We start from the raw sequence: 13,628 nt of genomic DNA on the forward strand, positions 1-13,628 counted from the left end.
CTGTGTCTTCTCCCCAATTGGAAGAAGCCTTACAATTGGCACCCTAAGCCTGGATGACAAGAGGTAAGGGTACATGGCAATTTTTCAATTAGGTTACAGTATGTTAGAGTTGGGAGGAACTAGACAAGGTTGTCTGTATCATCTCCCTTCCCTTTCAGACATCATGTCCCTACAGTGGGGGTCCTTCATCAGCCACTTGGACTAATTGCTCCTCGTCCAGATGGTCTTCTAAGAAAACTCAAGGTGGTCAATGTTCCTATTAAAACTCAGGAATCCAGACCTTGACACAGAACTCAGAAGTAACTTTGGTTTTCTTGTGCTTCCCCAGAGGTTCTACCCCGGCTCACACTACTGAGTAGTGGGCGAGAAGTCTGAGACTCCCTGGACTCCCTCCTTTGTGAGTGTGGGGGGATGTGGAACCCACTTACAAGAATTGGAGTGTACACCTTTGGGGAGGAGATGGTTACAGAGCTCTTCCCATTAAGTCCTAACATGCTTGCTTCCCCATCATCCTACTGGTTCCCTCAGTGCAAAAACAGCTGTGACCCACTATGCTAGAGAAAATCCGTTCTCTCTGACAGCTCCAGCTGGCTCCATGGGCCACCTCCTCTGAGATAATGGGCTGGGGAAACAGCGATCACAGCTTCTGGTTGGGGTCCTCCTGCACCACAGGGGCCTCCTGCAGGCCCTGGGGCCCTGGGGCGGCAGAACCATTCCGAAGAAAGCTGAGAAAGACAGAGAGCAAAGCGTATGAGAAGTGACTCTATGTTTGGGGGACAGTGGCCCTTGAAACACAGCAGGCATCTGAGCTGACAGGAAAGGGAGGTTGTGAAGGAGTAACTAGGCATCTGCCCCCTCGAGCAAGGCAGACTAACATACAGCCTGGAAGGGGGCTGGCTGGAGTCCCAGCCCTTCAGCCAGAAACCTCCTCGGAATCAGTCCAGAGCTGTCTTGGGACATGCTCAAAGGCCCCTAGCTGGGCAGTGGCAGAATGTGATTAGAACCAGGCCTCTTGATTTCCACTCTTGAATTTTTTTTCTCATCACCCAGCCACCTCCCAGGGATGGGTCTTATGGGAATGTTCTTGACCTGTCAAATCCTGTAACTTTCCCTTCAAAGACCACTCCTGATTGCCAGACAGGGCTGGGCTTTTCTGTTTCTGACCAGTGGCCTTCTTAACCCTCCAATGTCAACTGTTTCGCTGTCCCTATCCACCCCCTTCCTGGAAAAGATCTAGTGGGGTCTTCAGGAGTCCTGCGATGGTGGGAGGAGCCCAGCCACAGACCTTCCAGGAACAGTGGGCATGTGCCTTGGCATCAGGGCATGCTGATCCTTCTCTCCAGAGAGGGCAGTGTGTGGGGAACGGGGAGGAATCCAGCGACTTCTTGGCAATACAAATTCCTGCTCTCCCCCTCAGTCTGACCCTTGTCTGGCCGTCTGAGCCAAGGCAATACCGACAGGCAGGGCAGTTTGGAAAAGAAGGGAAAGGCGAGTTTGCTGGTTTGCTTGGCCTGCATCGAGCATGAGCCCTGTCTACCCCTCCTCCGCGGGCTGTCTCCACTAGCTCCTCTCCCGTCTACCCATCTCCGCCCTCCTGTCCCTCCGGGCTGCTCGGGCGCCACTGCTACTGTCCCCAACCTGCCCCACCAGCCGGGCTAAAGGGCTGTGTGACTCACGACGCTGCCACCAGCCCACGGCTTGCCCGTGGCGTATAAAGGTTGCCCCGGCGGGAAGCGCCCCAGCCCTGACCGCTGGCCCGAGGAGCGCAGAGCATGGCCCGAAGCGCGGAGCGAGACTGCGGGGGCGCAGGCTGGGGGCTGCGCGGCGCCCTGGCCGCCGTGGCCCTGCTCTCAGCGCTCAATGCCGCAGGAACGGTGTTTGCGCTCTGCCAGTGGCGCGGGCTGAGCGCAGCGCTGCGGACCCTGGAGGAGCAGCGGGCCAGGGAGCAGCGAGAGGACAGCGCCCTGCGCGCCTTCCTGGAGGAGTTGAGTCGCGCGCCGCGCTGGGCGCCCGCGCCACCTTCAGACCCTGTAGGCGCCGCGCGCAATAAGCGCAGCCAAAGCGGGGAGCCAGTGCAGCACCTCCGAGCGGAGAGCCAAGACATGCTGATGATGATGACCTACTCCATGGTGCCGGTAGGCGGGGCTTGACTCCCCAGGGCACCCCTGCCTCGGTGGGCTGCGGGCAGTGTGGGGGAAGAGCTCCACGCCCTCTCCTCCCTTGGCCAGGTGACAGGGGGTTGTGGAGAGAGTGCCCTGAGGTTATCATTTTAGCCCTCAGGGGTCAGTGTCTTCATCAGTTAAATGAGGAAGAGGTGAAGGGGTAAGTCTTCCACCTCTGACTCCAGTTGAGTCTGCAGGTGAATGAGGGGTATAGGCAGTGTTTGTAAGAGCTTACTTTTCTTCCTAACTTTGGACAAAAGTTTTCACTTTCTGGTGTGAAGGGCTCTGCCTCACTGAGGCCCATGAGAGCAGGGAAGCAGCACATCTGAAAGGATGCGGGCTTCTTCGATAAAGGGATTCTTTTCCTGGCATAATCTGGTGTCTGGTTCTTCATTTGGCCTCGGTCCCCACGAGATTGCTGACCTAATTGTCTCTGTTTAAGTGAAAAAAAATCAGCCCTAATTTTGCTAACCACCTAGGACCTTGATGCTCAGAAACTTGCTCCTGGGCCTAAAGCGATTTTCTTAAAGTGTCAGCGCTGATGGTTCTATCTATGGAGCCTGTAGCGCTCCAGCAACCCTTGCAGGCAGCGCATCTGGGAGGATCCCTCCCTTTTCATTATATTTTCAAAGGTGCATCACTGCACTCGAACCCAAAAGGTTCGGGAAACACTGATCTAAAGAGATTCTTTAAAGCAAAGCCCTCAAAATCTTTTTTTTCCAGTGTTAAGTTTCTTCACTTTTGGTAATTTTTAACTCAGCCGTTGTCTAACAGTCGCATGAAGATCGCATTGCTGTTCCCCATTCCACTTGATCGTCCATCACAACGGTCTCACTGCACTGTGCAATTACAACGGTTTCAGTTCTGCCACCTCAAGTCAAGTGTGGGGAGGCATTCGGGACCCTAGGGATTTGAAGATCAATCCACTTACCACTCTGTTATCATAGAAGCTTTTACATATCTTATGTGAGCTGAAATGCTTTTAAAACTACATGGAAGTACTACATACTGCAAACACATTTTTTGAAAGATCAAATTTTCTATCCCTGGCTTCATTTTTTTAACCCATAAACATTTAAAAATCTGAACCTAAGCAAAAATTTCAAAAACAGACCTCTGTAAAATGAAGAAATATCGTTAGGGGAATTTGCTCTCTCTCTCGTCTCTCTGCTGTGCATTTTGAGGGGCTTTTTTAGAACCCCCAGGAAGGATGTGCCTGAGCATCAACATTTCACATTTTTAATCCTGCTTTTAAAGTAGAGGCTTATGTATCCAAATTGTAGCCTGTTCAGCCACTAACTCAAGAGAACAGACTCATCTCAGTGTCCGTCTGAAAGCTAAATTTAACTACCACCACCTGCTCTATTACAGGTCAGAGAGCAGAAATCACATTTATCTGGCTAAGAAACTTTTATAGATTATCACCAACTAACCACTCCGCCACTTGCAATGGGTATGCTTTGGCTTTTTAAAGCCATTGAGGGAATTTCCATGCTGCCTTTCCTCTTCGGAGTAGTTCTCAAGCAGTTGGCACATTAAAATGTAGATTCCAGGGCTCTACCCTCAGACATAAAATCATAATTTCCTCACCCTCCCAGCACACAGTGAGTTTGATGCAGGTGGTTCGGGTGCCACACTTTGAGAAAGGCTGCTCCAGACCATCTCTAACTTAAATGTGCTTATGAATATCTTAGCGGTCTTGTTGAAGTGCTGATTCTGATTCAGAAGGTCTAAGTTGGGGCCTGAGATTCTGCATTTCTAACACGTCCCACTGATACTGAGGATGCTGGTCTGAGGACCACACTTTGAGTAGCAGGTTCTAGAGCAGCAATTGCACATTGAAATTGTATGGGTAGCTTTCAACATGACTGCACATGGACCCCAACCCCGGAGACTCTGAATTAGTTGTCAGGGGTGCAGCCTGGGGGCGGGTGCCCACTCACGAGCAGGAAGGCTAGGGCATGACTTCCCAATGACAGAAAGCTGCCCTAAGCATCTCACTCTCACCGGGTCCCCCTTGAGGCTTCTGCTTCAGGCACCAGAACCAATTTTATTACTGAAAAGCCCTTTTCTTCCTTTCTTCTTTCCTTCCTCCTTCCCTCCCTCTCTCTTTCTCTCCCTCTCTTTCTTTCTTTCTTGGCAACATTCTCTCCATTCACCTTCGCAAATTTTTCTCATGTTTACTCTGACTTTCTCAGAACAGAGAATTATTCACTTGAGGAAACAGTTTTTAAAAAAGAACTGTCTGTAGGGCACCACTAGTAGAGAAGTTGCTAAAAGAACTATTTAGTCCACAGGCGGTCAGTTGGTGCGCACACTTGTTAAGGTTGAAGTCTACACCCATGAGGTCCCATGTCCTTAGAGATCTAGGAACAAAGAAATAAGCTGTACAGAGACTAATATCATTATTTTAAAAAGTCCTCCAAAATGGCTCATTTACCCATAATGAGCCTTCCCAAGCTAACAGAATTCAGAATTCTGTGCTTTTGGCTGAAAGTACATCGACTCAGCGTGGTAATTCTGGCTAGCACATTCTGACCAGGGACTGGTTGGCAGCTGTAAATAACTTTGTTAAAAGGGCAGTGTAACTAATTACCACTTAAGGACAGTTAAATCTGTCATCCTGCACAGAAACTAGGGTTGAGCACCCAGTAGGAAAAAAGTTTTACTTCTTACAAAGGGCACCTCAAGCTCTGAATGGATCAAAAATTTACAGTTTAAGAAATGAAGCTTTAAAATTACTAGAAGAAAATATGAATAACTCATTTTTAATCTTGAAATGGGGAAGGCCTTTATTTCAAACTATAACTTGAAAGCGAGAAGCAAACAATAAATAAATAAGCTTAACTACATTTAAAAGCACATACAACAACAAAACTTCTGTATAGCAAATAACAACAAGAAGAAACAAACATGCGCCATCAACAAAGGTAAATAACAAACTGGGGAAAAATATTTGCAGCTCATATCATATATACAGGGCTGATCATCCCCATGTCTATACAAGCTCTCCTAGAAGATGATAAGGAAAAAGCCCAAGAATAATATGGGTAAAATCAGCAACAGAAATAGGAATCAAGTAGGAAAATGGAACACAGTTCTCAGAAAAAGAAATGTGAATGTCTCTTAAACACACAAGGAAAGATCTCTTGATTTAAAGACAGGAATTATGATGACCCTGAGTAGTTTTTACCTGTCAGAATGACAAAACCACAAGAGTTTGAAAACACTCTCTGCCGAGGATGCGGAAGGGACATAGACATACACTTGCATTGCGGTTTGCTGTGCAAAAGGGTGCAGCCTATGAGGAAGGCTACTTACCGACACCTAAAAAAATTACAAATACATTTATCCTCTGACCCAGCACTTTCACTTGTGGGGATTTATCCCGCACAACAGGCTTTACCACCTATGAAATGGCATAAGCACATAGTTGTTCACTGCACAGTATGTGTAAAAGCGAAAGACTTTCAATGATCTCAGGACTCGTCAGGCTGGCCTGTACACCCCCTGGGACACGAGGTGGCTGTAACACAAGGAGGCCGTTCTCTTTGCTCTGCTGTTGGAGCAATCCCCGGGGTATACTCATTTCAAGTGAGGAGAGCAAAGCAGTGAAAAGCATGTATTGCACTACTTTGTGTAAGGAAGAAGAGGAAAAATACACGAAGAAATGAACAAAAGTGCTTGCTTAGGGAGGGTGGGGATACAGTGGGAACAAGCCTTCCACTGTATAGCTTTGTGTATTATTTTGACTTTTGAACCGTGTGATTGTGTTACTCTTTCGTGAGTGAAAAGGCCATAAGCACAAGGTTCTGTGGCAGCTGCCAGCGGGCTGGAGGTGCTGGAGCGTGGTAGGGAGCCGGCCGAGGTTCCTGTGCTCCACCTAAACAGGAGGCTCTCGCTGATTGTTGCCGTGTGAGAACGAGAACCCAGTGTGCCTGACCTTTTGATTTTTTTCAAGAGAAGTTAAAAAAATCTGACTTTTTATGTAAAATCACTTGACTTTTAAATATTGACAAAAATTAAAAAAAAGTGTTTTTTAATTGGCCAACAGTGTGTTGGCCAAACAACACATCGTTAGGGGCCACGTTAGGACTTCCAAGCCCAGTTGGTAGCAGTCGCAGCCTGTGATCATGGGTGGTTTGGGACAAAAATGGCTTTATGTAGCTCGGCCCCAGCTCCGTGCCGCACTGTTATTTCCCAGCCTGATTCTGATAGGATCAGTCGTGGTGCCCTCGTTATCATTATCGTTGGTTGAGTAGAGATGGCTTTTTTGTGTTTGGTTTGGCTTTTGTTTTGTTTTGTTTTGTTTTGTTTTGGGAGCTGTTTCTAAAAATCAACTCCGCCTTCAGTGGATGGAGATTTTCCTTCACTGTGGGTTTCCAGAAGCATGTGTGTACTTCTGAGGCTGGTTCTCAGGGAGCAGAGTCCAGCTGTGCTAAGCAGTAACACGTTATTGCAACAAACAGAGCTTTTCAGGACGACTGCTATGAGGCACATGTTTGTGGATCTCTGCATTATCTTGTTTAAAGGGGAAAAAATCCCATTACCCACAGTCACAGCTCCCATTTGCATGGATGCTCTATTTCCTTGAAGGCCCTAACCCGGCTGTGCCAGGGTTTACTTCCCTCTCCCGCCCCTTGGACTGGGTCACTTCCACGTGGTATAAAAGCTGAGGATTTCGTGCCAGCATCGACACACTGTGGCCTACAGGCCCAATCCAGCCTGCCACTTGTTTTTGTACAGCCCACAAAGTAAGGATTGTTTTTACATTTATAAGTGATTAGGGAAAAAAATCAAAAGAAGAATCATACTTCACGACTCATCAACATATGAAATTCAAATTTCAGTGACCATAAAGAAAGTTTTATTGGCATACAACCATGCCCGTGTGTTTACATATTGTCTGTGGATCCTTTCACACGAAACAGCAGAAGTGAATAGTTGTCACAGAGACCAAATGGCCCACAAAGTCCAAACTATTTTCTGTCTGGTCCTTTACAGAAGTTTGTGGACCCTTGGCTGTGGTCCACTGGAGCAGAGGGGCACTGGGGGCCATTCCTCTGCAGAACCCAAGCTACTGAATCAGGATTGTCCTCGCATCGGTTAACCCTGGGTTTAATGCCTCCCCGAAGATGACGTATCAAAGACAGCGCTGACCTGAGAGCGTGGTTGCACTTGAGAGGGGGGCTGTGGCACTGAGCCTGTCCTCCAGCCTTGCTCCTTGTAGGCTTGGCTTCCCAAGTCAAGAGCAGTTGATGTTAGGAAAGCTTTAACCACCCACTAACCCTGTATCTAGGCCTTGTTTCAGAGCTCATCTGTTGTGTTCAGTCGAAGGGGAGAAATTCACACCCCGTAGGTCCTGCAGCATGGAGTGGGCCCTGGTGACAAATCAGAGGTCTGACACAGCAAGACACAAACAGACAGGGCAGCCACAGTCATAAACCCAAATGCAGGGCCTGGGAGGCGGGCTTCCCTGGCCTTCCTCATAGCGCATGAGCACATGGGCACTTGAGATGTCGCACTTGTCACTGTGTGGTGGGTTACCATGTCAGAAGCTATTTTTGGCATCACTTAAGGGTGGGAGAGAACTTGAAGTGACACCTTTGCTACGATTGTGTCTGGTGTTGGAGCTTGGGACACACGCATAAACCTAATTTGTCCGATTTTGTTTTGTTTTGTTTTGGGAGCTGTTTCTAAAAATCAACTCCGCCTTCAGTGGATGGCGGAGTTGATGATGACACACATCATCAGGTCATGATGGTGTGTCGAGGAAGACAGGAGAGAGCTGGCCCGTTAGCACTTCCTTCAGACACTCCATCAACACATATTTTGCACGCATGCAAATAAAACATTCGATGTAGATATACATCGTTGTCATGATTCTCTGAGGACATATGTAAGGAACAAGTGGGTCAAGACTGAGCATCTGGACCCGGGAGAACAGAGCAGTTGTATGGATCACGTGAATGACGTTAAACCACTTGCACCTGCTCCCAGGTCCTGGCGCTGTTAACCAGCCCCTAGTCTCTTCCTAGCCAAAACAGCAGAGGCGAGGCAATAGGAACAAGCCTGCTGAGCCTTTACAACCTGAGCAGGATGGATCTTCAGGGGCTTGGTGAAATGTCTACTATTTATCTGTGATGTCCCTACCTCTTCTTCAACCTACACTGCCACTATGCCAGGGAAAAAAATGGGTTTTTCCTTTTGGAACCCAAAAACACATGCCACATTGGAAAAGGGCCACTACACTCTGGGGAGACGGCAGAACACCTTAGACCAGCTGACCACTTAGTGGCGCTAGCCCACAGGCTGGGAGATCCTTGGGCAGAGGGCCCTTTCTGGATAAGTTGCAGAACAACTTCACAGATTGTGGGCCTTCCAGTGCCAAGGGCTGGTTCTTCTGGCAGTTGCCCTTGTCCCGGGCTCTCTCTAGGCCTGGCCCAGGGTTACCTTCATGTGCTGCTGCTGCTGCTGCCGCCTTCAGCCATTGTGTGCCTGCCCTTAACTTGAGCGGCCTGGGAGTCCTTCACCGTTAGATTCCCAGCCAAATCCTCTCTTTCTGATGCTTCCCAGAGGTATGAGCAGTGTGGACCCGGGAGTCAGATGGACTCACATCCTGGGCTCCCAGCTCTGTAGCTGGGTCACTTTGGGCAAGTCTTTTAACTTCTCCAAGCCTCCGTTTCCTCATCTGTAAGACTGAGATATGTCCACACCTCATGGAGTTGTTAGGAGGTTTAAGGAAAATGCTGTTGGTAAAGGACAGTGCCTGGTATAGTTAGGTTCCCAGTAAGTGTTCATTGTTGCCATTAGGATTAATCACTACCTATCATTAGCCCTTCTTGCCCCATGTCCTTGGTATTTTATTTCTGGGTTCACTCTTTATCTCCAATTCCTTCAGAATGCCAAGTTGCCTGTTCATAAGTGCTTCTACCAACTGCTGCTTTGGAATAATATTTGGTTTCTTAAAGCCTAGATTAGCATCAACCCCACCTCAATTGTTTTGTCATTGAAAACAAGAGAATTGGCCTTGATATGGCAACAGGGCTGCTCAGTAGGTCTGGGCTTCTCAGGCCCCCGCCCCTCCTGCAGGGCCACTGATGACAAGGCCAGCAGAGTCGCCTCGACCCCACTTCCAACAGGCTCTGCTGTTGTTCAGTTCTGTTGAGTCCTATTTGGTGGCAGTCCTAAAAAAGTTTTAAATGCTTTTATTTGAAAATTTGACAAAATGTAAGTGGAAGGTAGAGCAAAAACAACTTCTAAGATAAGAGAACAATTTGCTTCTTGGAGTCTTATGTTCTTTAGGATATGGTTACCTGTATGGAAACTATCAGAACAGTCCTCAGATCTGATAAAACACACTTATCTGGCGGCAGGGAGGACATTCTGTTTTTGCTCTACGTCCCTCAAACTTCCCTCCCCTTCCACCCCAAAAAAGAAATCCTTGGCCAAATCTAGCCGATATTCAAGTTTAATTTACATGTATTTTATCTGCAGAGGAAAGGTCACGTTGTGTGAGAAAAGCTGAAGCTTTTAGGTTGTGATTCTGCTACAAAGAGAGCATTTTTCAGCCCATCAGTTGCTTTTATGTAGCTCTTAGGATTTTAACAGCTCTGTATTTTAAGTACATATAATTTACTTCTAGTTTAACTAGAGTTCAAGACACAATTTTCTTTACTGAAAGGTAGAGTTAAAACAACAAGGCTAACTAAAGATCATTTAAAATGCAATTTGTGGAGTTTGTTCTGAGTACAATAGGTGAAGTAACCCCTTCATCTGCCACTCAGAAAAAATTCTTGTGCTCACCAAGGGCTGGGAACTTTGGAGACCCTGCCTGGGCTGTATGGAAAAACTGTGAAGTACTTCGGAATGGGTTGTAGACAACTAACTGTACCCAACTAAAATGATCAGCTGGCAACAGCAAAATCGTTGCCATTTTCTTTTCAGTAATTCACCACCAAGTGGGTGAGTGTTGGAGTCTGGAATCCTTTTCACTCAGAAGCAAAACAAAACAAACAAAATAGTCCTTTTCCTGTATACAACATTTGATGGTCTTGGAATCAATCCCTCTGAACAGGAAGACATATAGAAGAGAACCCTCTATAGTTACTTAGTTGTGTGATGAGTATCAGGTAGTCAAGAAAAGAGAAGACCAGTCCTCTCTAAAGTGACGAAGGAAGATTTCGTGGAGGAGCCAGAATTTGAAATGGGCAATGCGGGGTTGGTGAGATTGGGGCAGGCAAGGAGGGTGCATCATTCCAAGCATAAGTAGTAACTCGAGCCAGGGTCTAGGGACTGGAATGAAAACTGTACAGGACTGGAAGAGCAAGAGTCCAAGCAGGCCTTCCTGCACTGGGGAGTCTGGGAGGGGGGCGGGGCAGAGCTAAGGTTGGCTGGTGAGAGAGAGCCTTGAATTTCCACTTCAAAGAAATAAGTGTGATGGACAGTTGGTAATATTGTAGACCTTTTACTGGGGTTAGGGGGGTGAAGAATCATGAGAAAAGTGGTGTTATAGGACTGATTTGGTGATGTGATTCAGGCAAGAGTAGATAGGGGAGAGACCAGAGACAAGAAGAACGTAAAACTATTGCGTTAGTCCAGGCAACAGATAACGCATGTGTGGCTGAGGTGATGGCATCAGAAATGGAGAAGAGGGTATATATCCTCAAAGTATCAAGAGAGACCATTGAATTGATCTTGATAACTATTTGGATATAAGAAAGAGAAATGGTCCATCTGGTCCAGACCTACCCAACACTGAGAAGGGTGCTGACGTCATGGACAAAATTGAAGAAACACAGAAGAAAGGTTAGTTTGGAAGTGAAGATGCTGAATTTGAAACTGAATATGAGATGAGAAGAGAGTAAAAAGTTTTGGGGTTGGAACTGAGGAATGAAAGTGTATTCAGGGAAGAGAGCATCCTGCTTCTAAAAAGAACTTTGTCTTCTTCAGGAGTGAGGTTGTTACAAGTCTGAAAAGTAAAAGGCAGACCTCAAAGTCTTTATAACGAGTGCTGGAATCATACTACATATGTTCACTCCTGGCCCCCCTATTAGCTGTGTAACCTTTGACAGGTCACTCAACCTCTCTGTGTCTCAGTTCCGTCATTCTTAAGAGGGCATAGCAGTATCGACCTTAGGTGTTGATTGTAAGGATTCAATTCAATAGTCCATGAAAAGTTCTTAGCATGACTCTTAGAACTCAGTATGTGGTAGCTTACTGTTTCTCAAGTGCTTCCCTTCTGTGCTTCAGGGAATGTTGGAGTCTGGTAACAAATGCAGTGGAGATGGAATCAAGAGAACTTGCCAGACAAAAGGCAGATTCTGGGATGATCCTGAAGTCTGGGATCTCTGGTGACCGGGGAAACACACAGACCTCTAAAAAGAGTGTTACTTCCAAGATTGTCATTTCTGGTCAATAGCCCTAAAAGGAAAAAATATCTACATTTTGGGAATCAGATTTTGGGAATTTAATTATACTAATTATACTTTGCAGATATTTTTATTTATGTCCAATGTGAACTCACGCATTCATTCTTTCAGTGACCAAATCTTTCTGGAGCCCAGAGGAATGGCACGTTTCCCAGACCAGTGGCTCCGTCAAGCCACTGTTCCGGTGCTGACAGCATCAACAATCATTTTGTGGGTGAGCGGCTCACCCGAAGGACCTCCTCCAAATGTTTTCTGGAGTAACCACTCACAGTTATTCCCTGTGCTGAGAGAGGAGGGGGCTGAGCAGGGAGTGGGTTGACAAAGCATCTTCACAAGTGGTTTTGCTATGTGCAAAGAATGCCACAAGGCAGAGTCTGGGCATAATGGTTTGATTCTTTGTCCATTCCCCCAGCATCGAACAAGTTATTAATTATGGTTTATGTACACTCTTCTGACTGTAAGGTGCGGATAAGAATGCTTAGATAAAAATCAGAAATTCTCTAAAGATGCTTGTTGAAGGGAACAATGTGAGCACGAAGTGTTGTTATTAACAGTTAGGGGAAGGTTATTCCAGCAGCACTCCTGCTTCAGAAGACTCTATGAGAAGCCTGGAGAGACAAGTGATTCTCAGCTCACTTCAGAACACTCATTCCTTTCTGCCCTAATTCCTTCTGCACTTACTTGTCTGTATGGCACAAGTAAAACCCTGTCACAGCATAGTTTTGGTCTCTAATTTGTCACCTTTAGTCACCCCGTCTCTTTAAATATACCTCACTGTTCTTTGCTGTGCCTCTAGTGAGGTATTGAATGAATACCTCTTCACAGATGGTATTCATCCACAACTCAGCAAGTGCAAATACAAACTAAGCCCAGTTTCTGAATCCAGTTTCTTGGCATGCTAAGAGTTTTGAAGGTGGGCCCTGGAGCATTTTTTAAATTCCTTCCTCAGAATTCATGCCACCCACCAAATAAGAGACGGTGTCAGATATTGGTAAGGCTGACTTAGGGGTCTGCTCTAACTGTTAGAGATTCATTCATTCGTTCATTCATTCATGATATAGCTACTGAGTACCTACTGTGTCCCAGGCACTATTGTGGGTACAAAAGAAACAGTATGAACCATACATACAAATCCCCACCCTATTGGACTTCATGTTCTGGGGGGGCAGGGGGATACAAAAACCAAAGTAAATTACCTATACAATTAAAGAGAAGTAGGTGTTATGGAGAACAATAGAGCAGGGAGGAAGTTCAAGGAATGGTAAGGGAAGACGCAGTTATGGCATGTGGATGGGGCAGGCCTCACTGAGAAGGTAACATCTGAGAAAAAAGTTTGGAGGAGGAGGAAGTGAGCCACGTGGACACGTGGGGAAAGGCTACTCAGGTAGAGGATAAGCAAGTACAAAGGCCCTGAGGTAGGGCTGTGTCTGGAGAGCTCAAGGAGCAGCAAGGAGACTGGGCCAGAGTGAGTGGGAGGGAGTAGTAGGAAAGGAGGTCAGAAAGATGTTGCGGGGAGGAGGAGCAAGGGAACCAGATTATGTAGGATCTGGCAAGGTGTTGTGAAGATATTGGTCTTTATGGGGAATCTTTAAAGGATTTTAGGCAGAGAAGTATCATGATCTGACCTGCCTTTTCAAAGAATCACTATGATGAGACTGGACCCTGTGTGTGGATAGGGTGAGCAGTAGAAGCAGAGAGGTCATTAATGTAGCCATTGGAATAATCCAGGTAAAAGAAGAGAGTAGCTTAGACCAGGGTGGTAGCAGTAGGGATGATAAAAGGTAGACAGTGTCTAGATATGTCTGATGATAGAGTGGATGGAATTTGCTGACAGCTTTAATGTGAGGTGCAAAATGAGGGGGAAAGGAGTTAAGTCACCTCAAGGTTAGTGGCCAAGCAGTGGAAAGATAGAATTGCCATGAGGTGACATGGCAGAACTGCAAATGGAACAGCATTGAGGGGAATACCAGGAGTTCAGCTGGAGGCATGTTAACATGATTTCCATTAGATTTCCCAGTGAAGATGTTGAATTGGC

The 13,628-nt window shown here is 46.6% G+C and overlaps 1 protein-coding gene across 1 annotated transcript in view; it reads left to right on the forward strand.

The window, feature by feature from the left end:
• Positions 1-1,772: 1,772 nt before the first annotated feature.
• The window catches only part of GLDN (gliomedin), a 66,861-nt gene continuing 55,005 nt past the window's right edge, over positions 1,773-13,628 (forward strand). The window contains exon 1 of the mRNA XM_045823486.1: positions 1,773-2,135. Coding sequence (XP_045679442.1) covers positions 1,773-2,135 — 363 coding nt within the window. The remainder of the gene's footprint in view (positions 2,136-13,628) is intronic.

This window comes from Phyllostomus hastatus, unplaced genomic scaffold (assembly GCF_019186645.2).
Source record: "Phyllostomus hastatus isolate PE091 unplaced genomic scaffold, TTU_PhHast_1.1 phas_scaffold_501, whole genome shotgun sequence".
In the NCBI taxonomy this organism is placed as follows: domain Eukaryota; kingdom Metazoa; phylum Chordata; class Mammalia; order Chiroptera; family Phyllostomidae; genus Phyllostomus; species Phyllostomus hastatus.